Source organism: Zalophus californianus, chromosome 11, assembly GCF_009762305.2.
Source record: "Zalophus californianus isolate mZalCal1 chromosome 11, mZalCal1.pri.v2, whole genome shotgun sequence".
NCBI classification, from domain to species: Eukaryota; Metazoa; Chordata; class Mammalia; order Carnivora; family Otariidae; genus Zalophus; species Zalophus californianus.
In genome coordinates, this window is record NC_045605.1 from 69,500,027 (window position 1) to 69,526,844 (window position 26,818).

Sequence of the window (26,818 nt, forward strand, 5' to 3'; positions counted from 1 at the left end):
CAGTGTTGATGCTTAATTATCCCTAACTCTGCCTCTACCTTTGTAAATAAATCCCTTATTAAACTTTCTTTAATCACTCCTTTTAAGTATGCCATCTGTTCCCTGTGCTGACTGGTGTACTACTGTGGTACCATTTAGATAGCTCTACAACTGTTCATAACACATTATATTCCAATTATTTTTACCTACCTGTCCATTTCCCCCATTAAACTCCTTAGAAAAGTCCCGAATCCAGGGAAAGAATCCTGTGACTAGGTAGAAAAGAGCCTTCATTTCCTAGGAAGGCTTTACAAAAACCAGGGTAGAACATGCAGAGGCCAGAGCAAGAAGGGATTCCCCAGAATGTGCAGGAAACCTGTGGGACATGGGAGTAGCCTGGAGAATCAGGTAAGGAACTGCCTGCCTGCCTTAATCCATCGAGTCTGGTTGAAAAGGGAGACTATGCTTAAAAGGAAAATCAGAAAGCAGGGACTGAAAAATCTGACCCAACTAATTAGCTCTGTCAACCTCAATACCAATTTGGGCTAATGTCTGAGATGCTTGGCCTGGCATTTGGAATTCACTGATAGAATCTTCCAGATTTCATCCAGTAAGGACACAAAGAACTGTAAACAAAAGGGTAGAGACTCCAAGAACTTTATAACTGTTAAAAGTGAGAGTTGGAGAATATAACACTTCTCCTTCCTGCCCAAGTTTTCAACAAATTGAGAAAAAAAGGATTAAGACAGATGGAGTCAAAAATAATAATGATAGTAGTAATAACAGCTCAAACTTCGAGAGCACTTATTTTGCAACAGGCACTGTTCCAGGTGCTTTATATGTACGACCTAAATCTTCATGACAACTCTATGAGTAGAGACCGTTAGTCCCATTTTGTAGATGGAGAAATTGAAGCACAGGGAAGTTGAGTGACTTGCCCCAAGTCACATGGTTATATTGAGTGGCAAATCTGGGGTATTAACCAGTTTGGCTCCAGTGTCTACACACCTATAACCACTATGCTATTTTGCCTCTTGAGATATAACCTTTATTTTGGATGAAACTAATGTTGGAGAATGTGATTTGTATCTGTGAACAAGAAGTATTTCTAAGAACGAACCCTTAGTCACAGACGGTGCGGGACTTCTGCAGTCTTCCTTGCATGGGGCCTGTTTCAGGAAAATGTAGGACATGGATGGAAGCGCAGCCTTCTTTGCAGGCAGGCTGGCTGTAAGGAGAGAAAGAGAGAGTGAGAAAGAGAATAAACAAGGGGCTGACCTCGGCATGCCCACTTTTTTTCATACTCATCAATCAAAGTAAATTCTCCTCTCCTGAGAGAAAAGAGTTGAGGGGTGGAGGAAGGTTTCCTTCCACCAGGAAGGAAACATCAGGAATTGGGAAGAGTACCAATGTACTGTCCCTATATTTATTACTTTTTATTACCTATTTAGTTCCTAATATCAATGCACATTGTACTGTAATCATTCACTTGTCTGTCTCTACCACCCACTTCCTTCCTCACCTATGCGCTTCCTAACAGCAGAAACCTTTTTCTATTGGCCTCTGGATCTCCAGTGCTCGGCACATGGTATGCACTCAATAATTACTCATTAAACAAAAGAATGAATAAATTGGTATTTTTCTCTCACCCCCGGAAAATACAGAAGTAAGAACTTAATACACACTAGGATTTGTTGTTAACTCAGAAATAGATTAGCTGCTTCAGAACTTCCTTGATTTGAGCTCATTCTCAACCTCTTTAATTCCTGGCCTTTTTTTTTTTTAATATAAAGTCTTAGGAGGTGAACTGGACAAGCTGAAAACTTCCTGCTTACCAGTGCTACTCATCATGACCTTTTTTTTTTTTAATTTTTTTTTTAAAGATTTATTTATTTATTTATTTGAGAGAGAGAGAATGAGAGATAGAGAGCATGAGAGGGAAGAGGGTCAGAGGGAGAAGCAGACTCCCTGCTGAGCAGGGAGCCCGATATGGGACTCGATCCCGGGACTCCAGGATCATGACCTGAGCCGAAGGCAGTTGCTCAACCAACTGAGCCACCCAGGCGCCCTCATCATGACCTTTCTGAAACTGGACTCAGAAAAGGTGGTGAGGAACAACAGAGTAGCAGCTTGATGCCTAGCTTGGTTATCCCTGTCCAGAAAGTAGACAAGGGCTTTGGTGTCATTCAACCTGGTTTTGAAAACCCACTTTACAACTTAACCTGTGTGACCTTGGGCAGATTATTCTTGTAGCATAGGACCTATGTTCTAGACGTTTTTAGGCAATTCCCTTCTGTGAGGACATCATCTGCTTTTCAGAAAAATTCTCATTTGACTGCTTTTATGGAATTACAACCTGGCCCATGGCCTCCTTTTCCATTTTTAAAACCTGCCTGCTTTATCTTCGAGACATCAGATTCTGCTGTCTGATAGCATGTGACTATCGAGAAATGTGATTATTCCTCTTGCTTCTTTAATTTATCCTGGTTTTCTGGTTTGTGATCATATCTCAATTAACTATTTCCTTGGTTACTGATTGACTTAATGGAATCCAGCTTCATTGACACAACTGTGAACTTTGGCTACCACTAACATCTATTTGAACCATAGTTGCTTGTCAAATTGCCTTGATATTTTTATTGCTTCTTCCAAAACCCCTGAAGCTTACTACCAATGGTCACTTCAAAATGCGTCAGTTATTTTAGTATATCAGCAGAGTTATCCAAATGTAACACGTTTCCTTGACCAATCAAGCCTGTATATTTTGTACCTGGTAACACATATTTCTGGGAACGCTGTGTGGAATTATCCAAGTCCTAAGCATCTAAAGAAATGGTCTTTTATAAACCAAGACACAGAAATGAATAACTGAGAAAGACTTAAGCAAGACCCCATTTTCCAAAACTGGACTCCCACTGTATTAGGGGACAACGTCTTGTCAACTTGCTTCATTTACTCTTTTATGGTCCTCCTCTTCCAACAAGCCAACTTCATTCCTGTTTTCACAGACTGCTGATTCACAATTCAAAAACTATTCCCTGAGGGCTGCTGAATAATAAGTAACAGGGGTATTTGCTCATATTCATGTAGGATTTCACAGTTTATAAAGTGTTTCACGTCCATGCTCTTAACTGGATTTGAGTTCTAGAACAGAGGATCTTACATGGGTCCATGTTTAAAGTACTAGAATAATGATTCTCTGTTTTCTATTTTTGACATGCTGGGTATTTTTCTGCCTCAAGGCCACTGTTCATTCATTCATTCATTCATTCAACTAACATTTATTGAATTTTCCTCTGTATTAAGAATTGTGCTAGAAATTCTGGTAAAAGGGGCACCTGAGTGGCTCATTCAGTTAAGCATCTGCCTTCAGCTCAGGTCATGATCCCAGGGTCCTGGGGTTGAGCCCCCGGATCAGGGCTCAATGGGGAGCCGGCTTCTCCCTCTCCCTGTTTCCTGGCTCAAGCTCTCGCTCTCACTCTCTATCTCAAATAAATAAATAAATAAATGAAATCTTTAAAAAAAAAAAAAGAAACTCTGGGGAAATAAAGATGAATATGACGTGGTCTTTGCATTTAAGCCGGGGAGACAGATTTAAAATTAACTAACAAAAATACAATGTTCAAATACTCTAATATGGATTTATATGAAGAGCTAAAGGAATCCAGCAAGGGGAGAGGTTAAATCTAGCCCAAGCTTTAGGGATGCTCAGGCTTCAGAGAAGAGGAAATGATATATTAAGAAATCAACAACAAAATAAAACCCTGAAGCGAAGTAAGATAAATCTAAATTTATCTAAGCAGTTTTTAAAAAAATTCCATATAATAGATTAATAATTTTTTCTCGAGGGTGTGGTGAACAGCATAACAGGCAGGATTGTTGTGAAATCTCACAAATAAGAAAGGTTGTCACAACTTCAAAGGGGTTAGAAATCATTGTCCTAGTACCCTAGAAGTTTCTATTTTTTTTTAAAGATTTTATTTATTTATTTGAAAGAGAGAGAGAGAGAGCAGGAACACAAGCAGGGGGAGTGGGAGAGGGAGAAGCAGGCTTCCCGCGGAGCACGGAGCCCAAAGCGGGGCTCGATCCCAGGATCTGGTATCAAGGCAGACGCTTAACGACTGAGCCACCCAGGTGCCCCCCACTAGAAGTTTCAGTGCTGGATTACTCAGACCTTTTTTTCTAGTAGTCTAGCAATACGTACTGGGAGCAATTTGTGCCAAATAAGCAGAACTAAAGGGTTCTGCTTTAGTTACTACATGGCATCAGAACCTAGATAAGTATTTCCCGTTTCATAAATACAGACATTTAAGGTTTTATATCTGAAGAATATTGGCAAAATACTTTTAATTCTCATGTACCTAATAGCAAAGACAACAGTGATGTCCTATTTGGTTACAAACATTCTTGGTTAGGGTGTGTGTGTTTAAAATGATGTTTTTAGCATTATAACACAGCAAAAAGCTCTACTTGAGTTCTTTTATAAATCCAGCTATAACAGAAGGAAGAACAAATAGGATTTCCTCTATAACTAATATTGACTTAACTTTATAGGGTCCCATGCCTGAACTCCTCTGTTTATTCATGAAACCGATCCAGGCTATTGGTCCATTAGGATTTACTTCCAATCTCCACCATTCAGACTGTACAACTAGTTTAACTCTTGGCCTCTCAGGTGACTCGACTTACAAGGGTTATAGGAAAGACCACAGCAGTGCTGGGAGGTTGTGAAAGAAACCCAGGCCCTGGCCCCTAGCCCAGTAGACTAGAGTCCCTCTGCAAAAGAGACTTTCCCCTGGTGACACTTGGGAGTTACCCTGAGTCTAGCCTTTGTCTCAAACCATCTGGATGCCAAAAATGCTAACAAGCCACTGACTCACTGGTGGAATAAATTTAGTCTGGCTATTCTGTGTTGGAAGCCTGTGTCACTGGCAAGAAAACAACAGAGTGACTTCCTACGTTTCCAGGTCTTCTAAGCCCAGCTGTGAGATGGCATATGGATTACAGAGGGTGGGTACCGGACACTTGTCCTAGTGGCCAAGCTCTTTTTGTAGATGAAAGGAGCCCTGGTTAGATTTTGCCTGACACCCTTTGCCTAGCTTTCTTCAAAGTAGCCAGTGTGGATCCCTTCTCAGAGATAGCTCTCACTGTGATGATTGTTGGGAAAGTGTAATGAGACTTGGCAGTTCCCTGAGAATCGTCGAGATCATTGACAATTTGACTACTAAGCTAATGCCCAAGGGTAATAGCTTTAAGTTGTCTCCATCACAGTAATACACAACAGTTTTTGTCCTAACAAGACTAGGGGTGTGCGTGTGTGCTCCCTGAGCTTGTGGTCTCTCTCTCTCTCTCTGACAAATAAATAAATATAATCTAAAAAAAAAAAAAGGCTCTATGTCCAACGTGGGGCTTGAACTCACAACCCCGAGATCAAGGGTCACATAGTCTACCGACTGAACTAGTCAGTCACCCCTTCACTAACCTATTTCAGAGAGATGAAAATGTGAATATATATATTTTTTAATTAATTTGTTTTTTTAAAGATTTTATTTATTTTTTTGGCAGAGAGAGAGCAGGAGAGCACAAGCAGTGGGAGCGGCAGAAGGAAAGGGAGAAGGAGGCCCCCTGTCAAGCAGGGAGCCCGATGCGGGGCTCCATCCCAGGATCCTGGGATCATGACCTGAGCCGAAGACAATCGCTTAACCAACTGAGCCACCCAGGCACCCCTATATATTTTTATTATATATAGAAACAGACGTTTAGGTAGCAGAAAAATTTGTTTTTTGTGAGATGGCTACTAGGCACAAATGCATTTATTCATTTTATTTCAAGATCATGTTTCCCTTTATTATTAGTGAGACGCATTTATCTAGCATCCCAACTTCAAGATTTCATGAAATTATAGCAACACTGGTAATGCACTGGCACACAGAAACCACCATTTCTTCCCATTAGGATAAATGTCTATTTCTATAAGTAATTATTTTTGACTCTTGGTTTCAGCTCAGATGATCTCATGGTCGTGGGATCCAGCCCCGCGTCAGGATCTGTGCTCAGTGCGGAGTCTGCTTGTCCCTCTCCCTCTGCTCCTCCCTGTACTCTCTCTCTCAAATAAATAAATGAATAAATAAAATCTTAAAAAAAAAAAAGAAATGAAGGTTTGGGTCACACTATGAGGTGAGCTACCTGGCTTGCCGAAGTGGCAGCTAAGGGTGATGGGACTTGAGAATGGACAATAGAGGAGGGAGAGGATGAGCACCAGTTGTAGTCCCAAGACCAACTGCAGCAATGGGGGCTCTGATTCATCTCACTAACTTCCTTCTTCTAAGTTTTCTCACAGGAGGAAAGGCCCATAGGAATCATGGAGGATCTGTTCTCTAAATCTGCATAGAGAAGCAGATTTCTCCATAGCACAGGGTGGACTGTGGCAACCACAAAAATGTGCCACTCAAACTGTCGTGGGGAGCAAAGGTGACCACTGGACCTAACCCTACCCTCCAGATCCATCCCTGTTTCTGCACTGAGCTAACACTTCCCTTGGACTTCCCTGCACCAATGACAGCATGGCAGGGCTTCTAATGGAAGCCCATTTTGGGGAGACAGGGACTCCTTTAACAGGTGACTTCAGCTCAAGGACTCGCTGTTGGCCTGGTTGAAACTGAGAACTGTGTTATAGTGTAAAGCTCTTTCTACTGAATCTTCTTTCCTTCCTGCTCTCTCCCACTGGTGTCAGACTGGAATCACCATCTGAAGGCTCTCCCTGCTTTCTCTGACTTTCTCTTCTTTATCCTTCACAGGCATTTCCCCCCAGTAAGTCCCTCACGTGTCTAATTCCATCTTGGTGTCTGCTTCTCAGAGGACAAAAACTAACACAGTGTTGCTGGGGAAATGAGACCTTAACTAATAGGAAAATGTAGGGTAGGAAGAAGATAGACTTAGAATCTACCTTCCTGTACTGGGTCTCTAGAAATTGCTCATATGGTGTTGACATTGTTGTCTGCAAATACCAGTTGACGATTTCTTTATTATTTTGCTACCTGAAAAAAAGGAAGTGTTAGCAAAAGGAGAGAAAATGAAAGTAAAGGAATCACTTCCTCTATCTTTAACTGCTCTTTCACTACCCCTCCCATTACAGTTTCTCTTATTATTTAAGCTGTAGCCCATTGTACAGTCTGGCATTCTGCAAACTTAATCACTTGGCATCTCGAGCGAACCTATTCCTATTACTAGAAAACCACTCAAAAGTGTGCACCCTGAAGAACCAAAGGCATAATCTTGGTCCATATGAATGGGAGAATTTTGTTACTGCCTAGTCAATTGTTTGAGAAGAGAACTAGACATTAAGAATCTGTACAGTATTTTGAGCTCATCTTGCTATTAATATTTGGGTACATTTCTTGAATTCCTGAAACCATATCTTACTTAACTAGAAAATAGGGGTAAAGCTATTGACTTCCTAAAGCTAAAGAAAAATATTTGCCCAGATGGGCCTTTTACATAATAACCATACTTCATGGTGTGTGACTGTGTGTGTGTGTGTGTGTGTGTGTGTGTGTGTGTGTGGTGTAGCAAAAACAAACTTAAGTTTGGGGTTTGGAAGGCCTGAACTCAGCCCTACAACTTGTAAGCAACCCCAGGCAAGTCTAATTGCCTTATTGAGTCTTGCTGACCTCAGAGCTTGTTGCAAAGTTCAAGTGCAACAGAGCATGTGAAAGGGCTTTGTAAATTATAAAATGCCATATAGAAGTGAGCTTTTATGATAGTGATGATAATTAAGGATCTTCTTTGGCACCGTTTCTGATATACAACAAATCTACATAGCTTAAGAGAAACAGAAAATTAATTAGGCTCATTTTACTAGTCTACTAGGGCTACTGTAACAAAATACTACAGTTTGGGTAGCTTAAACAACAAAACCTTATACTTTCAGGGCACCTGGGTGGCTCAGTTGGTTAAGTGTCTGACTCTCAGTCTCAGCTCAGGTCTTGATCTCAGGGTTGTGAGTTCAAGTCCTGTGTTGGGCTCCACGCCTACTTGAAAAAAAACAAACCAAACCAACAAACAAAAAAAATGTATACTTTCACGATCTGGATCTGGAAGTCCAAGATCAAGGTCCTGGCAGGGTTTGTTTCCCTTGAGGCCTCTCTCCTTGGCTTGCAGATAGCCATCTTCTTGCCATGTCCTCACCTGGCCTTTTCTCTGTACAGGCACACCCCAGGTGTCTCTTCCTTTTCTTATAAGGACACTATCTATGACGGATCAGGGCCCTACTCTTACAAGCTTACTTAACCTTAGTTACCTCTTTAAAGGCCCTATCTCCAAATACAGTTGCATTGGGAGTTAAGGCTTCATCAAATGAAATTTTTTTTTTTTTTTTGGTGGTTCAGTCCAGTACGTTAATCATTTAAATATGTTCAAGGCTGTGTTAGGTCCACTCAGTACTGCCTTGGTTTACCTCAGGCTAGTGTGGTTTCTGGACCTCCTCCATCAGGATCCTTTCAGGTGTTTCGTAGAAATGCAGATACCTCAGTCCTATCTTGGGTTTATTAAATCAGAATTATTGAGGTTCATCAATCTGCATTTTTGCCATCTGGGTGAAATTATTTAGATCATTTTTGTGTACCACAGTTTAATAATTACTGATACAGTGGAAAACACAGAAGTTTGGAGTCACACTGCCTGGGTTTGAATCCTTGCTCTACCAACTACTAGATATGTAATCTTTGCCAAAATACTTCACCTCTCTGTGCCTCAATTTACCTATATGTAAAATGAATATTATCACTACCTTCAGATTATTGTGAGGAATAAACATAGAGGATTAGAGAATGATTCATAATTTATTGTTTTAACTTTATTTAAATTTGATTAGTTAGATGCTTAATAATTTAAACATTTGTATCATTCTTCAACTTTATGTCCTGATAAAATAGTGGCTCCATGAAAACTTTCTTCATTTTATGTTCTGTTTTCTTCCTTGCAATGCCCTCCTCTCATCTCTAATCCTACCCATCCTTTTTTTTTTTTTTTTAGATTTTTTATTTATTTATTTGACAGAGAGAGACACAGTGAGAGAGGGAACACAAGCAGGAGGAGTGGGAGAGGGAGAAGCGAAGCAGGCTTCCCGCAGAGCAGGGAGCCCGATGTGGGGCTCGATCCCAAGACCCTGGGATCATGACCTGAGCCGAAGGCAGACGCTTAACGACTGAGCCACCCAGGCGCCCCTCCTACCCATCCTTTAAGGCGAACTTTAAATCCCACCTATTTCATGGCACATTTCCTGATCCCCATTACAAACTGGCTATCTCTTAGTGTATTCTATTTTGCATCATAGTTATTTGTATGTCTTGTTCCCTGCTGGCTGCTGACAACTGATCCCATTGCAAGCACATACGAGTGTGCAACGCACTTGCACATACACACACAACATGTATTCCTTGACAGGAACTAGAATAGGGTTTAAATGAATAAATATTTGCTGAGTGGAGCCAAAGGTGATCTACTTTTTTAAGCAGAAGATCTGGTTTTATTCTTTGCAAAATTTACTCTCTCCATGCTCATGATATTATAGAAGAAGTAGCTCATGATTTAGGGTCTGGTAGTGTACAGGAAAACTAGAAACAGAATTTTGACAAATGTAAATGTATTCAGGAAATGACACTAACATTTTTCTCCATTATTTTACCCCAGTGATTGCATAGATGTGAATCCTAAAAGGGAGTAGATTTTGCCATCCCGGAATATGTCTCTTTGGCATAACGATTATTTTGAGCTAAAGGCAATCAAAACACAGCAGATTCAGGAAAAACTCTTTACCTCAGTTGACTAATTTACATTGGAAAAGGGGCCTGGACCAGGAAGAGAGCTATTAGTAGGGATACCTTTTTACCTAATAAATTTATCTGCATAACGGGGCAATCTTTGTTTTCTAAACATCTCCACTGTCTGCCTGGGACCAGCCTTCCCCTTTTAACTTTCCTTAGATGAGGATCTCATATAAACTTCAGTTACCTGGCTACCATATTTTTATGGGGCTTTTGTATGTATGAATTTTGTTTTTCTCCTGTTAATCCATCTTATATCAATTTAACTATTGCGCAGCCAAAGAACCTAGAAGGGAGGAAGGGAAAATTTGTCTGCCTCTATCACCCCTTGGTTCTTAGGAATATGTGGCCAGAGTGACTGTTTGCAATGTAGCTCCAGAAGAGTAAAGAGCTTGAGAATGAGGCTGATGAAGGATGAAGGAATTTTGATTGTTAGAGAAACTTGGAGCCTACAGTTTATTTTGAAACTATTTTTAGTAATAATTTAGTCAGGTTCATTCCTATGAAGGCTTGGAAATGTCTGGTGTATTTTATAGCACAATAAAACCTCATGGTTTCCTGGTTGGCTGGTATTTGTTTCAAGAGAGTGGGTTGCTGGTCCACACAACATTTGAGAGGTTATAATAAGAGGAAATCTGATGTAAACCTTTTCACCTGTAAAAAGGAGAAGTTACTAAGGGATAAAAATCAGCCATTCCCATGAGGTTTATTGGTTACAAATCATAGTTTTGGTTTATTTAAAGTCTTGTCCATATTAGAGTGGATGTTAGTCATCCTTTCAAATATGATTACACATCTCATCCCCAAAAGACAGTATTAAAATCTTGAATTTATATAAGGCTTCTTGTTATTTTTCACAGTTTGCACTTACATTTAATATAGTTACCAAAGCACCAAACCATACTAGAGAGTTGTCACTGGGAACGGTCCAAACAAAATTGTAGTGAAGACTGATGGTAGTTAACTGGAACACTGTGTTGAATCCTGGTTATTTAGCAGGAAAAGGATGTTAAATACACTTGCTTTTGTCTGAATTATCTGGCCAGATATTTTTTAGAAATTCTCTAAATGTACAAAATCTACCTCTTGTTTTTCATTAGATCTAGTGGCTTGTTTACTATTTACAGAGCTGATAAAAATATTGTGATTTTAAGCAAAGAATGTTGAACAAGGGCATTTAAATGATCTTATCAAAGGAGTCTTCTCAAAAAATGACTTCTCACCAACTTCAAAGGGATACAAGAAAAAAAGAATCAGACTAGATTGCAGTACTCATCAAAGCTAAATAATAACTGCTTAGTTAAAAAAAACTTTCAGAGATATGTTAGACATTTAGTAGCTTCTGTATCTGTCTTATTTTGTATTCCTTTATTTGTGGGACACAACTATGAATACAAAATAAATGCTAGTTTATAATACCTGTTTATATACATATAGGGAAGGGAACACCTGGCTGGCTCAGTTGGTAGAGCCATATGACTCTTGATCTCAGGGTTGTAAGTTTGAGCCCCATGTTGAGTGTGGAGATTACTTAAAAATAAAATAAAAAAAAAAGATGTAAGAAAGACTGTAGATACACCATTAAGGGAAATGCTATGAACAGACATTTTTCCAAAGAAGACATCCGAACGGCCAACAGACACATGAAAAAGTGCTCAATATCTCTCAGCATCAGGGAAATCCAAATCAAAACCTCAATGAGAAACCACCTCATACCAGTCAGAATGGCTAAAGTTAACAAGTCAGGAAATGACAGATGTTGGCAAGGATGCAGAGAAAGGGGAACCCTCCTACACTGTTGGTGGGAATGCAAGCTGGTGCAGCCACTCTGGAAAACAGTATGGAGATTCCTCAGAAAGTTGAAAATAGAGCTACCATATGATCCAGCAATTGCACTACTGGGTATTTACCACAAAGATACAAATGTAGGGATCCGAAGGGGTAAGTGCACCCCGATGTTTATAGCAGCAATGTCCACAATAGCCAAACTGTGGAAAGAGCCAAGATGTCCATCAACAGATGAATGGATAAAGAAGATGTGGTATATATATATATATATATATATATATATATATATATATATATATAATGGAATATTATGCAGCCATCAAAAAGACATGAAATCTCGCCATTTGCAATGATGTGGATGGAACTAGAGGGTATTATGCTTAAAAGAAATAAGTCAATCAGAGAAAGACAAGTATCATATGATTTCACTGATATGAGGAATTCTTAATCTCAGGAAACAAACTGAGGGTTGCTGGAGTGGTGGGGGGTGGGAGGGATGGGGTGGCTGGGTGATGGACATTGGGGAGGGTATGTGCTATAGTGAGTGCTGTGAATTGTGTAAGACTGATGAATCACAGACCTGTACCTCTGAAACAAATAATACATTATATATTTAAAAAAAAAAAGATAGTAGGAAGGGAAAAATGAAGGGGGGGAAATCAGAGGGGGAGACGAACCATGAGAGACTATGGACTCTGAGAAACAAACTGAGGGTTTTAGAGGGGAGGGGGGTGGGGGGATGGGTTAGCCCAGTGATGGGTATTAAGAAGGGCACGTATTGCATGGAGCACTGGGTGTTATACCCAAACAATGAATCATGGAACACTACATCAAAAACTAATGATGTAATGTATGATGACTAACATTAACATAATAAAATAAAATTTTTAAAAAAGGGGAATGCTATTATTTTTATAGAGGAGAAAAGTGTGCATATGTGTGTGGTCTTTATATTGTATCAGTAAGCTATTTAAATGATGCTTTTTAGCCAAAACTAACAAGAAATACTGATGAAGGGCGCCTGGGTGGCTCAGTTGTTAAGGTCTGCCTTTGGCTCAGGTCATGATCCCAGGGTCCTGGGATTGAGCCCCACATTGGGCTCCCTGCTCCGCGGGAAGCCTGCTTCTCCCTCTCCCACTCCCCCTGCTTGTGTTCCCTCTCTCGCTGTGTCTCTATCAAATAAATAAATAAATAATCTTTTTTTTTAAAAAAAGAAATATTGATGAAACTAAAGGTAAAACTTTTTCCTGGCTAAACTTTCTAGAATGAATTCTAGAATGTTATTATAGGTATGAATTCATTCTTCAATCCACTGCAATCTGGCTTCTGCCCCCATCATGGCAACTGTTCTACATATGGTCAATAATGACTTCCTCTGGATTCTTTCCTGTCCCCCTCATCCTTTTATTTTTATTTTTTTATTTTATTTTTTAAAGATTTTATTTATTTATTTGACAGAGAGACAGCTAGAGAGGGAACACAAGTAGGGGGAGTGGGAAAGGGAGAAGCAGGCTTCCTGCTGAGCAGGGAGCCCGATGCGGGGCTCGATCCCAGGACCCTGAGATCATGACCCGAGCTGAAGGCAGCCACTTGACCGACTGAGCCACCCGGGCACCCCATGTCCTCATCATTTTAGAATGTGGCATTTTTGTTATCTCATTCAAAAAAAAAAGTGGCATTTTATGTCTTTTGTCCTCTTTCTTGAAATGTCCTGTCCTTACCTTAGTAAGGATTATCTTTCTAACTTTGCCACTTCCTTTTCAGTCATCCTTTTGAGAAATTCTTTTGCTCCCTATCCCTTATAAGTTGGTATTCCTCAGAGTTCAGACACAGAATCTCTTCTTACAATATATACTTTCCTGGGGAATGTCCCATTTTGCTTCTGGGCATCCACTTCTACCTATAGACTACAGGCTTCCAAACTTTGTCTGTAGTCCAGACTGCTCTCTTGAGCTTCAGACTCATACACCCAACTGCCAAGGAGCATCTCCACTTGGATTCAACCTGTTCAAAATGAAACCCATGATATTTATTCTAATTATTCCTGTAGTACTTCTTATCCTGGCTAATGGCTTCAAGGTACTGTAGTCCCCTAGCTTAGACCCGGGGAACCCTCTCTGCATTCCCCTTTTCCACCTGTGGAATTGATCAGAAAGTTCTGTAGTTGCTATTATTAATTCCATCCTTCCTTTCCAAATTTACTGCCATTGCCTTACAGAACTTTATCTTTCATTTAGCCTATCATAATGGGTTCCTGAATTATTTTTCTGGCTTTGAGTTCACATTCTTCCAAACTATTCTTCATGCAGTACCAGCTTTGAGATTTGTAATACACAAAATAGGTCTACAAAAAAAAAATTAATCATGCCTGTTCCTTGCTTTAAAATCTTTAACACTTCGTTATCACTCACAGAATAAATTCCAGCCTCTTCAGAATGGCTTGTAGGGCTTCCCAGAATTTGACTTCCACCCATCTATCCGCTCTCGTTTCTTCATGCCTATCCTCCCACCATCCCAAATCATACCAACCTGGTTACAGAAATGTTGCATGCTTCCATGTCTTTGTACATACCACTCTCTGTCTGGCATGCTCAACTTTCTCTTTGTCTACCTAGGGGCCCCTATTATTCTTTAATACCTGAGCTAGCATGTCTTTATCTATGAACTCCTCTCTGTCCCACCACTGTACTTGATAAGAGCTATAATAGAGCATGTCATATTGTGCTGCACCTGTTTACATATTTTCTCCTCTACCAAACTGAGGGCAAAGACCAAATCTTATTCATATTTGTATTTTCAGTATCTAGGGTGATGACTGGCACATGCTGAGTGAATGAATAAACTTTTGCAAACATAAATGTTTTCTTGTCTTCACTAAGTTTAATGCTACTATGGATGAAATTGGTTGTTGAAGTTTGATTTTTTTTTTCTGTTTCTCCATGTTACCACATATGGGCCTTAAATCAACATCTTTTCAGCAGAATGAAATCTAAGATGAAAGGACCACAAAATTATGACAATAATATGCAGTCATTCCTTTAAGAATTAATGTATTAGGGGCACCTGGGTGGCTCAGTTGGTTAAGCAACTGCCTTTGGCTCAGGTCATGATCCTGGAGTCCAGGGATCGAGTCCGGTATCGGGCTCCCTGCTGAGCAGGGAGTCTGCTTCTCCCTCTGACCCTCCCCCCTCTCATGCTGTCTCTCTCTATCTCATTCTCCCTCTCAAATAAATAAAATCTTAAAAAAAGATTAAAAAAAGAATTAATGTATTAAATTTTTTTGCATTTATAGTGCATAATTAGAATAGAACATCACAACTGCTCTAGCACTTGCCTTCTGATGAGAGTTGCTAATTTATCTATTTGATTGCATAGTTAGGGAGACAAATTCTTAGCTGAGCAAAATGGTATTGAAAGAAAGCCTTGAAAATGAATTGAGCAGATGATATAATCCGGGGATCTCCTTGGCAAAGCTCAGAATTGATAGAATCTTGAAAAGCCCCGAAAGGATGGGGAAAGGTATGGAGGAGGACAGGATGTAAGAAAAATACATTTACTGAGCATCCAGGAATTTTTAGTCATTCTACACATTAATTTAATTTAGTCCATAACAATGACTCTATGGCAGAGACACTGTTCTCCCCATTTTGTAGATGAGGTTGGTAATGCTAGACATTAAGTGATCTCCAAAGTCATGCAGCTACAAAGTGGTAACTAGATCTGACTGACTAGTTTCCTTCCTTCTCAGCATGCAGCCCTGACTTTGAAATAAAGTTTCCAGAGCGGCCTGCTGCTCTGTGCAGCTTACCGACACACACAGAGACACATTATTTGCTCCTATTTGCAATGATCAGATGTAGGCGGGTCACTTAGTAGTTAGGAGTAATGTAATAACAATGCTATTTCCAATCTCAGTGCCTATTTTTTAAAAAAAAAATTTACTAATGAAAAGAAGAGCCTCACATTTATCGATGATGCTAGATAATGAAGTGGGTGAATCTTTTTGAGCTGCTCTTGCAAAACAACAAGAATACACTTTCGGGGGTTTAGTGGAGAAAGTACACTTAAAAGTTTTTCTTTGGTGTGTCTCCCTGCTGGCTCCGTTTGGAATCCAGAAACGACTGCTCTCTGGGGTAAAAGGCAGTTTGCTCTTGCTGCCTCCTGTCTATTGCTTGGCCTGGCAGTTTGTCACTCTCCTGGGCAAAAATCCAGCTTGTGGTAGTGAGGTGGTTTTGTGGCAGAACTCCACAATTAACCACAAGTTCAGTGTCAACGGTAGGCTGCCACGGTAGGGGCTGTGATCCTTCAGATCTGCTGGGAGAGCCAGAGCCGAAGAGACTACTGCTTGTCTAAGGAGGGAACAGGAAAACTTGGAAGGAGTTTGCATTGCTGTTTATTGTTCAAGGTTCGGGTTTTAGGTTTAATACACAAAATCCAGGAAATTTCAGATTAATAGTTATGTATTTAATACCTTTATCGGTTGCTTTTTGTAAAAAGTACGGTGGAATTGTGTCATAGATACAGTTGCTGCTCTGAAAACGAGAAATAGAGAAAGGAGAATTCTTAAAGTAGTAGAATGTATTCTTTCATTGCAAAAGACATCCAGGTACCATCACTTGAATTAAAAAAAAAAATGTCACCCACACACTCTTAAACACTTATTTTATGTTGGAAATTAAACCAAACACAAATATATGTATAATGTTTTCTGCAACTCTAAGATAGAAAGGGTTCTTTTACTGATTTTGTGAAAATGGATGTTAACAAAAACGTTTTTCAATAACGGTATAGAAGCTTTTTTGTATTAAATTGTATATTAAGAGTTTCAATTTAAATTCATTTAACAAAAAAATCCAAGGACATACAACTAAAAAAAATCTGATTAATTTTTTTTTGAGAAATACAAACACACTTCAAAAAATATTGAGCATTGGTGTGCCTGGCTGGCTCAGTCAGTGGAGTATGTGGCTCTTGGTCTTGGGGTTGTGAGTTTGAGTATTGGATATAGAGATTACTTAAAAAGTTTTTTTTAATATTGACAGAGTACTCTGCTAGTCATGGCATGGAGATTGAGCTAAGGTTGAGTAAAACAGAATTCTTGTGTTTGAAGAGTATAGTGAAGAGGTAGCCATGTAAATAAACAAATATGATGACAGAATATGAACTTTTTTAGTATATGTGCTGCCGAAGCGAGCAGAATATGAACTTTTATATAATAGTAACAATAAATTCCAGTTCCATATTAGAGCCACACCATTTCTCTAGCCTCCTCATTTTTGTTCTTTGTCCCTGTATACCTTACACTCCAGCCACAGGATGGCTTGAAATTATCCGAATGTCCCATGGTTGTATTCCTCCAGATTTTTGCACTTGCTTGCTTCCTTTGCCCAGATTATATTTCTCCCTACTTTATGTATGTAGCTTCTACTCAACTTTCAATACCAAGCCCAGAAATCTCTTTCTCTGACTCCCCAAGAGCATTATTCCTTACTCAATATTCCCACCATGGTCTGGGTTAGGTGTCCCTCTGGACTACCAGACTACACTGAGCTTCCTTACCTCCATATCACAGTGCCTATTACACTGGGCTTTAGTAGTCTTTGTACTTCTTTAGCTTACACTATGAACCCTTAAAGGCAGGAACTATACCTGTCATCATTGTGTCCTTGTCCGCTAGCACAGTGCCCAGCACAATGCCAGGTACTTAAAAAAATGCATTCATTAAGAGAGAGAGAGATTAAATGTTGGGGGAGGGGTGTGGCATGTAGGAGAACTGAAGAAGTCAAAGAAATGAGGGAATTAAATATAAAGATGAAACAGAAAAGGCAGGGAGAGGGCAGAGAGATAGGAAGATGGCCATGCACATAGACTCTGGGGAGAGAATTGGAATTGGTAGAGGAGAAACAGATCCTGAAAACGAGTTGAGACAACCATACAGTGGGGAGACTCTGGAAAAGAATGATTCTCTTCTTAAAATTTATTATTATTTTTAACGATTTTATTTATTAGAGAGAGAGTGAGAGAGCACAAGCAGGGAGAGCAGCGGAGGGAAAGGGAGAAGCAGGCTTCCCGCTGAGCAGGGAGCCCAACGCGGGGCTCCATCCCAGAACCCTGGGATCACGACCTGAGAGGAAGGCAGATGCTTAACCAACTAAGCCATCCAGGTTCCCCTCTTCCTCTTTTTTTTTTTTTTTTAAGATTTTATTTATTTGAGAGAGCGTGAGCAGGGGTGTGGGGGTGGGGCAGAGGGAGAGGGAGAAGCAGACTCCCCTGCTGAACAGAGAGCCAGATGTGGGGCTCCATTCCAGGACCCTGGGATCATGACCTGAGCCAAAGGCAGACACTTAACCCACTGAGCTACCCAGGCACTCCTCTCTTCTTTAATAGGTCTGAAGCACTGTTCTCAACAGAGTTTACCATATATTCTCTTGTGCTCCCTAACAGTCTATGTGCATAGGCCCTATCTCCCACATAGAGCTGCAGCTTGAGGAAGCTTCTAAAGAACTTTACAGTTTTTAAAGTTCTAAATAGCATCTAGCAGAGTGCTCTGCATATAGTGGACACTCAGTAAATACTTGTCAAGATGAACTAAAGAATGAGTCAAGGGGCACCTGGGTGGTGCAGTCGGTTAAGCATCGACTCTTGGTTTCATCTCAGGGTCTTGAGAGCAAGCCACAGGTTGGGCTCTGTGCTCAGCGTGGAGTCTGCTCGTCCCTCTCTCTCCCCCTCTGCCCCTACCCCTGCTCGCACTCACACTCATACGTGCGCGTGTGCGCGCACACACACATACTCGCTCTCTCTTTTAAGAATTTTATGTGTTCATTTGAGAGAGAGAGAGAGAGAGGGAACACAAGCAGGGGGAGCGGCAGGCAGAGGGAGAGGGAGAAGCAGATTCCCCGCCGAGCAGGGAGCTGGACATGGGGCTGGATCCCAGGACCCTGGCATCATGACCAGATCCGAAGGCAATCGCTTAACTGAGCCACCCAGGTGCCTCCCTATCTCTCTTTCTCAAATAAATAAATAAATAAATAAATAAACAAATAAATAAAATCTTTAAAAAACAAGAGTGAGTCAAAGTGAGGCTCAGGTTCTGAGATGAGTGTTAGCTGGAAGGAAAATGGGTATTTTAACATAGACAATCGAGTCATCACTGCACACTGAACACAGGGACCTTTCTATACCAGAGAAAAGCCAGTCTATTTGACTTTCAAATGTATATTTGTAAGTGCTAATTCTTTCATTCTTTCAAAACCTTTTAAGGTTTTCATATACCTTAGGGAATGGCTCTAGTTTTAGGAATTTGGAATCTCAGACTGGTACTTAGAATTTGTCAGACTGCTTTATATCATTATTCCTCAGAAATTAGGGCTGCTTTATTACTGAATTCCGAAAAACTGCATTTTATTTATTTTTTTAAGATTTTATTTATTTATTTGAGAGAGAATGAGAGAGAGCACAAGCAGGGAGGAGAGGGAGAAGCAGGCTACCCACTCAGCAGGGAGCCCCATGTGGGGCTTGATCCCAGGACCCTGAGATCATGACCCTAGCTGAAGGCAGCCGCTTAACTGACTAAGCCACCCAGGTGCCTCTAGAAAAACTGCATTTTAGAAAGAGCATTTGGTTCTAAGCCTTTCCCCAAATCCAATTCAAATCCATTTTTTATGTTCTATTTCAGAGGTTTAAAATCTTTCTCCCCCCACCTTCCTTCCTTCCTTCCTCCCTCCCTCCCTCCCTAGCTCCCTCCCTCCCTCCCTCCCTCCCTTCCTCCCTTCCTTCCTTCCTTGCTTCCTTCCTTCCTTCCTTCCTTCCTTCCTTCCTTCCTTCCTTCCTTCCTTCCTTCTGTCCCCACCCTTTCTCCCCTCCTTCTTTTGCCCAGGGGTTCTAGAGAGGAGCTTCAGGTCAGGGTAGGCGGTGTTGGAACTGCCCATTTGACGTTCTCAGGCCTCGGGGGCACCTCCACTTCAATAAGAGCATTCTGCTTTTATTTGCATCATAAAAAACTTTTTTTTATGTTTTAATTTAAATTCCAGTCAGTTAACATAGTGTTATATTAGTTTCAGGTGTACAATATAGTGACTCAACACCTCCATACATCACCCGTTCTCATCACAAGTGCCCTCCTTAATGCCTATCACCTGTTTCACCTATTCCACTGCCCCCCACCCCCCCTCGTAACCATTAGATTGTTTGTATATTTCTCTTGAAGAACGTTTTAAAATGCTGGTTGAGAGGCAACAATGCAGAATGGGAACAGTAATAAAAAGCTCTTAAAGAACTGGTAACCAGTTATCCCCTGCTTTTCCACTGCTTTTAGCAAATTTAGAGGCTGTTCATTCTCATCCTGAGGAGTCAGACCCTGAGGAGTCACCTGACCACAGGACAGTGGTAATGACTGGACTGAGTCCTGCTTCTCATCCAACCTCTTTACTATCCCTCCTTCTTACATTCCACGATCATAACGGTAATAGTCACCAACAGGTGTAGCTGCTAACATCCATTTACAAATATTTAATTTTAGAAGGGAATTTCTGGGAATACTGCTTGAGACATGGATTTCTCTACATTTGGATTTTATTCAGAAAATAATCCTATCTTCTTAAAAAAGTTTGAAAGTACAAGTTACAAGGACAGATAGTTGCACTTTATCAGAAGACAGGGCAGGTAGGGAGGAGGAGCTGAGACCTACCATGAGGCTCAATTGTTATTTCCCTTCTCTGAGGATGAAGGTTAAGGAGAGAACAAGGTAATTTACAGAGAAGGCAATTTCCAGGCCAGCAATGGTGAGCACCAGAGGTCCCAGATGAAGAGGCAGGTGTTTTGACAGTTGGGCTGAGCCCAGTAATGGGACATTACAGCTGGTGCTTATAAGGTTAGGTGGGCAGGCAGTGGCATGTAGAAGGCCTGTCAAGGGGGATCCTTAGCTACTAGACTGGTGAACCTCAGACTAGTGAACTAGTGTTTAGGGGCAGAGCTTTTGGCCCTGGGACTGGAAAGACCTAAACAGAGTTTTAGTTCTTCCATAGTTAATTGGGGCACTATCAGCTTACTGGTGTGGGTACCTAAAATGGAGAACAAAATTCTCATCCTACAAACCGAGGAACATGGGAAAACTGGTCTTTGGAACTCGACAGCAAGGACCCCCTTCAGAATAGAGGAATACACACAGGGTTGCATTGCACCAGAACAACTCGGGAGCTGGGGGGTAAGCACTAGGATTCCATGTCATGGATCATCAAACTGGGAGAACGATTCTGGTGGAGAGTTCATGGGTCAAGATGTGAGCAAAGGCAAAGTCAGGTAAAATAAGGCAGGGGTAGAGTACTGAGAAAAGTCAAAGGTGTGCCGTGACTCTAGGTCTTTTTTCACAACAGATAATGGTCATACATTCCTGAACCTAAAGACAAGAGCTAAGTAATTCTATTGGTTGTTTAAATCTGGAAAAGAATAATTAAATAATTTGAGCTCTCAGAAATGCAGCTTACTAATAATCTTTGACATGGATTGTAAACAGAGAAAGGAGTTGCTATAAACATAGCAAGCTCATTCTTTTTGTGCATATTTTTAGTTAAGTAAACTGATGGTCTTTGGTTACGTCCTTACATTTTATTTTAGAATCCTGTCAGGTGCTGGGGTTGGTGTTTAGAGGTATGCATTCCAAACATAGGTTATTGAAAGAGTTGGGCTTTTAGCCTTATAAAGACCTGGGAAGACAGCTGAAAGAAGGTGAAAGAACTGGGGAGTATGAAGAGTATTTTAAATTGTATTTGCCAGATAATAATTCTTTGATACAAATTCTTTTGTTTTGATTTGTCAACACTGAGAGTTTTCTTTAGTTTGATGGTACAAATAATTCAAAGGTTGCTCTTGGCAATCTGAAGCATGGATCCTAAGGATGCCTATATATTTTTGTCATACAGAAATCAAACTTTTTAAGACTGGAAGGGACCTTAAAGCTCATCAGAATTAACTTCCGGCAATTTTACAGCTGAGGTGAACAAGGCCTGGAAATGTTAACGTGACTTGCTTAATGCTGGGGCATGAATGGCTGGGCCAGGATTAGAAGCTATGAACGGATTTCTAGTCCATTACTATTACCATGCCTATCCCACCTCAAATTACTAACTGAGGCTTTAAAACAACTTTAATCTGAATTTGTTCTAATTTTCAAATCAGTTATCTTTTTTTTCAAGATTTTATTTATTTGAGAGAGAGAGCGCATGAGAGCGGGGTGAGGGGCGGAGGAAGGAGTGGACTCCCGGCTAAGCAGGGAGCCCGATTCGGGGTTCAATCCCAGGACCCTGTGATCAAGACCTGAGCTGAAGGCAGAGGCTTAACTGACTGAGCCACCCAGGCACCCTGATAGCTTATTTTCTTATGAGAATTTATAATGCCAGTGCTAGTTTTGCCATGCCCTTCTGTAAAAGCTCAAAATGTATCCACAAAGTTTCCTATTTTAATCTTTGGTAGTGAGGAGTGCTGTGCATATCATTTAAAAAATGTATTCGTTGAGTTGTGTTGAAATGATACTTAAAAAAAAAACTTCCATTGTCATGGTAGAGAAAGATCACCATGGATTTTGATCTTTTAAGGAAAGCATTTGAGTAATCAGTTTGAAAACTCTATTAAATATTTTTTCCTTTGTTCAAGAGACAGAAAAGGAAACGGAATTCTGGTCTCTTTTTTCATCTTGGTCAAATGCTTGTGCTAATTTCGCAGCGATTTCTGCTATGTATGTGAACTATGGCCATATACGAAAATGGTCTGTTTTAGGTCATGGCTGTGGGCAGAGATTAATTGGTGAAAAATGGGCCTGTTTGTGGCATTTACCACACAGTAAGTTTTCTCATCTCTCTGGAAAAATGTGGAATTAGCTCTTTGAGAAATGCAGGCCTGTCATGAGGTTGAAGGGAGAGTTTCGGTGGATGGAAACACAGTTCACTCTCTAAGGCAGTTATGATTGGTTAGATTCCAGAGCAGTCCCTTTGGTACAGCAAAGTTCTTCTCACTTTCAGGTCAGTGTTTCCATGTTGCTAGTTTCACCAGTAATTCACAGATAGCATCTTATTTGGCTCCTTTCGTGACCGACTGATCCAAACTGGGCAATGGTCTTGGAGAGGACGCCGAATCCTCCCAACCCCCCTTCTCTAGAACACGCTGTTAACAGCGAAAAAGACTTCAAGGTGGAACAACTTTGTGACAACAGATTTTCTGTGCTTGTTCAGGGAGACACAGATGTGAACCAGGGGGTATGTATGGCAAGGGTGTGAAGTGGAGGCTGGGACCTTAGTTCCTTGCCTGTGAAGACAGTTGAGGAAGACAAGCTCAATAATACCTACTCGGATGCTCCCGGAGAGCACTCCACGTGCACGCTTCTTCCAAAGAGCCGCGGCCAATCTCCCCGGCCTGCTGCGTGGCCCAAGATTCCACGTTGCTGTTGAGGGCAGACCCAGGCACGGTGGTTACGGAATCCTTTGCCATGACCATGGCGGTGGCTGGTCCTTACCCGGTCACAGTTCGGACAGTCCAAGGGCCCACCCTGAAACCGGGATGTGTTAGAGGCGGGTCCGGCTTCCCCGCTCAACTCGGTTTCCCAACTAGGCACTCCCCTTCGGGGCCGCAAACACCCTCTCTCTCCCAAACCCCAGTGGTGACCTGTCGGAGCCTGGCTGCGTGTTTGTGCCTTACCCCCAAAGGGAACCTGCGCGCCTGGGGTCCCAGGTTGGCGGGCTTGTCTCCTTCCATCCGGAGGGGACCCCGCCCTCCACTGCCGGCCCCGGCCGGTCTCTGGGAGGCCCCGGCCGCGCTCTCCCCGGTCCTGGCACGCTCAGTCGGCGGGGTCCCCCGCTCGCGTCCGGGGCGGCGGCGCGGGCGCCGGGACAGGACGCGGGCGCGCGCGAGCGGCGGGCGGGGCGCGCGCCCGCCCGGGGCAGGCACGGGGGAGGAGCGCCCGCCCGCCCGCCGCCGCTCGCGCGCCCAACGGACCAGGCTGGGGCCGGGAGCTAACTGTTGCAGCCCGCCGGAGCTGGGCGGCGACGCCGAGTCTCCAGTCCCGAGAAGTGCCCGAGGAACACGGAGGGGGCGGCCGCGGCGGTCCCGAGAGCAGTCCCTTCTGCCGCTCTCCTCTGCCAGCATGTCCCGGACCCTGCCACTCCTCCGCCCGCGCGGCGGGGATCCCGGGCCGCGGCGGCGGGCGCAACCCTGACGCGCAGCCGAGCCGGGGGGCGCCTAGAGCGCGGGGGCGGGGGCTGAGGGAGCGCGAGCGGCCGCCGCGGTCCGGGCCGTGAGGAGGGACGAGCGAGACGCCAAAGCCATGCGGTGCCCGCAGCCGCCGGACGGGGCCGCCTCGCCCCCCGAGAGTCTGAGGAACGGCTACGTGAAGAGCTGCGTGAGCCCCCTGCGGCAGGACCCTCCACGCGGCTTCTTCTTCCACCTCTGCCGCTTCTGCAACGTGGAGCTGCTACTGCCGCCGCCGGCCTCCCCCCAGCAGCCGCGCCGCGGCTCCCCCTCCTCCCGGGCGCGCCTCTCGCTGGGCGCCCTGGCCGCCTTTGTCCTTGCCCTGCTGCTCGGCTCGGGGCCCGGGAGCTGGGCTGCCAGGGCCGCCCGGCTGCGGACCCTGCTGAGCGTTTGCTCTCACAGCCTCAGCCCCCTGTTCAGCATCGCCTGTGCCTTTTTCTTCCTCACCTGCTTCTTGACCCGGAGCAAGCGGGGCCCCGGGCCGGGCCGGAGCGGCGGCGGCTCCTGGTGGCTGCTGGCGCTGCCAGCCTGCTGTTACCTGGTGGACTTCTTGGTGTGGCAGGCTTGGGCTTGGGGGTCCGGAGACGCGGGGGCCCCCGCCGCGGCCCCGCACACGCCCCCGGCGGTGGCGGGCAGGTTGTTCTTGGTGCTGAGCTGCGTGGGCTTGCTGACGCTCATCGCGCACCCGGCGAGGCTCCGGCACAGCATCCTGGTGCTGCTCTTCTCCAGCTTCGTTTGGTGGGTCTCCTTCACCGGCCTCGGGTCGCTGCCCGCAGCCCTCAGGCCGCTGCTCTCCTGCCTGGTCGGGGACGCCGGCTGCCTGCTAGCCCTGGGCTTGGATCACTTCTTTCAGATCAGGGAAGCCCCTCACCATCCTCGCTTGGCCAGTGCCTCCGAGGACAAAGTGCCTGTGATCAGACCCCGCAGGAGGTCCAGCTGCGTGTCGTTCGGAGAAACTTCGGCCGGTTACTCCGGCAGTTGCAAGATGTTCAGGAGACCTTCGTTGCCTTGCATTTCCCGAGAACAGGTATGTTACCAGAGAGCACGGCTTGGTAGGGAAGTGAGCGCGGTTTTATCGCTTCAGTTCCCAACCTGAATTAGAGTACTTGAAAGCATGTTCACTTCCACGGTGGAAAAAAAAAAAAGTTTTGTTCTGGAAGGAATTCCTAAATTACGGGAGGCTTTTTAAACACGCAGAGGTATCTTTTATCTTGGAATGGAAATGAAAGAGGAGACTGATCATATTGCACTTTTAAAAGACTTTGCTCATGCGATGGATGAGTTCTCAGGAATGAAGTGAATTATTTGCGGTTTAATAGATCGACGACTGCCACTTTGGTATACACTGATGTAGGTCTTTTTGATGCTAGTTGTTGCTGTTTTAATGGTGGTGTCTCCCCAGTGGTAACATACAGGCATTAGATTGAATACATATATAAATTTTAATCAGTGCCGTTTCATTCTTGATAATCGAGAGGAAGAATTTGATATATAATGAACAGCGATGAGCTTTGGAACTGAGGCTTCGTGTAGATGAAAAGATTGTTGGGAATAATTGTTAAGGGTTCTTCCCCCTCCCCCATTTCAGTAATATAGGCCATTATAATCTTTTACAGACTAACTCATGGTCGTGTGTATTTGTTGCATAATTAGGAGAATGTTGTAACAATTTAACCTTTAAACTTAGTAATGTTTGGAAAGATGCCAAAAGCATTTCCATTTTTTTTCCTGTAGGTTTACATGTTTTTGTTTTTTTAAAGGAATTGAAATCATCCTCAGGGAAGAGTTTCTCTTTATGTGGTTTAGAGAAATCTTGTTCTACATCACCAAGAAATCAGCGAATATAGTTGTTATTCATTGAGCATGTGCTAGGTGCGAAATATTACATATATTGTCCCAAATGCTCACAAAAACCCTGTGTGGTAGATGACAATCTCAATTTAGAGCTGAGTAAATTGAGGCTTATAGAGGCTACCCAGTTCACACATCCAGTAAGTGGCAGTGTGGGGATTTGAACCTAGACCTTTCAAGTTTTCAATGCTGTTTTTTAAGCAACTAAAAGGATGTGTGTAGAGGTTTTAAGTAGGAGAGTAGGAGTCTCTCCCATTGGTTTTCAGACTTTTTGATTGGTGATATGTTTTACACTGTAACGCAGTGTATTTGACACAAACGTTTCTTCTTCTTGCTACATCTGATGCTCTCTTTTCTTAATCTTCAAGGTACTACATTGATTTTATGTTTAACACTGATCTGCAGTGTTCCAGTGAGACCACACTTCTTGAAACGTGCTCTCAGAGGCCGCTTTTGTGGTCTGTAGTTATTTGGCCACATGCTAGAAAGAATTGTTCAAAAAATGTTATGCCTTTTGCTTTCTTAGTTTACAGCCAGTGATACTAGACAATGCTTAGAAAAATGTGTGTCAGGAGAAAAACTTGTGAGATTTACTGCAGAGCAGTGAGCGTAATACCAGCCCTTTTCATAGCCTGAATGGCATTTGGTTTGACTATATGTGAATAGATTGTATTTTTTAACACCGGAAGAGTGTTTTAGCAATCTCATCACATTTGTAGACAAATTTCCTGTACTTAACAGTATTCCACTTTCATGTATTTTAATTGTAATCTGTTGGCGTAATCAATTGTGGCTGTTGTCTTGTAAATCGAAAATTCCTGGTTGTCTTAATCCTAGTCGGATGCCCTTTCCAAAGCAGCAATCCTTTTCAGCCTTCAGCTAGGTACAGTGTTGTTGTTATTGCTAGGTTGCTTCATTTATTACTTGTATTAGAGGAAAATACAATTTCACTTTTAAAAAGGGCAGTACTTTTATGGAAGTAAAAGATAGATTTTCTAATTTTAGTGCTGAACTTTGTATATGACAATTGTGAAGCCACCTTTTTGTTTCAGAAGTGAAGGAAGACAAAAAAGATTTTGGGTAGAACTTGATACAGGGGGAAATGTCCTGAATTCATCGGCAGAGGGTCAAGGGTAAAATCT

General features: G+C 42.6%; 2 protein-coding genes across 2 annotated transcripts in view; one reads left to right on the forward strand and one right to left on the reverse strand.

The window, feature by feature from the left end:
• Positions 1-776: 776 nt before the first annotated feature.
• Positions 777-23,723, reverse strand: LOC113913623 (translation initiation factor IF-2-like). Its single transcript, XM_027577889.1, has 4 exons — positions 23,277-23,723; positions 22,928-23,127; positions 16,063-16,123; positions 777-1,207 (listed from the first exon to the last, which is right to left on the reverse strand). Exons 1-4 carry the CDS (start codon positions 23,721-23,723, stop codon positions 1,154-1,156), a joined length of 762 nt encoding a protein of 253 aa, XP_027433690.1. The 3' UTR covers positions 777-1,153.
• PDE3B (phosphodiesterase 3B) overlaps positions 23,722-26,818 on the forward strand; it is a 164,429-nt gene continuing 161,332 nt past the window's right edge. Inside the window, exons 1-2 of the mRNA XM_027577888.2 lie at positions 23,722-23,781; positions 23,821-24,852. Coding sequence (XP_027433689.2) covers positions 23,722-23,781; positions 23,821-24,852 — 1,092 coding nt within the window. The remainder of the gene's footprint in view (positions 23,782-23,820; positions 24,853-26,818) is intronic.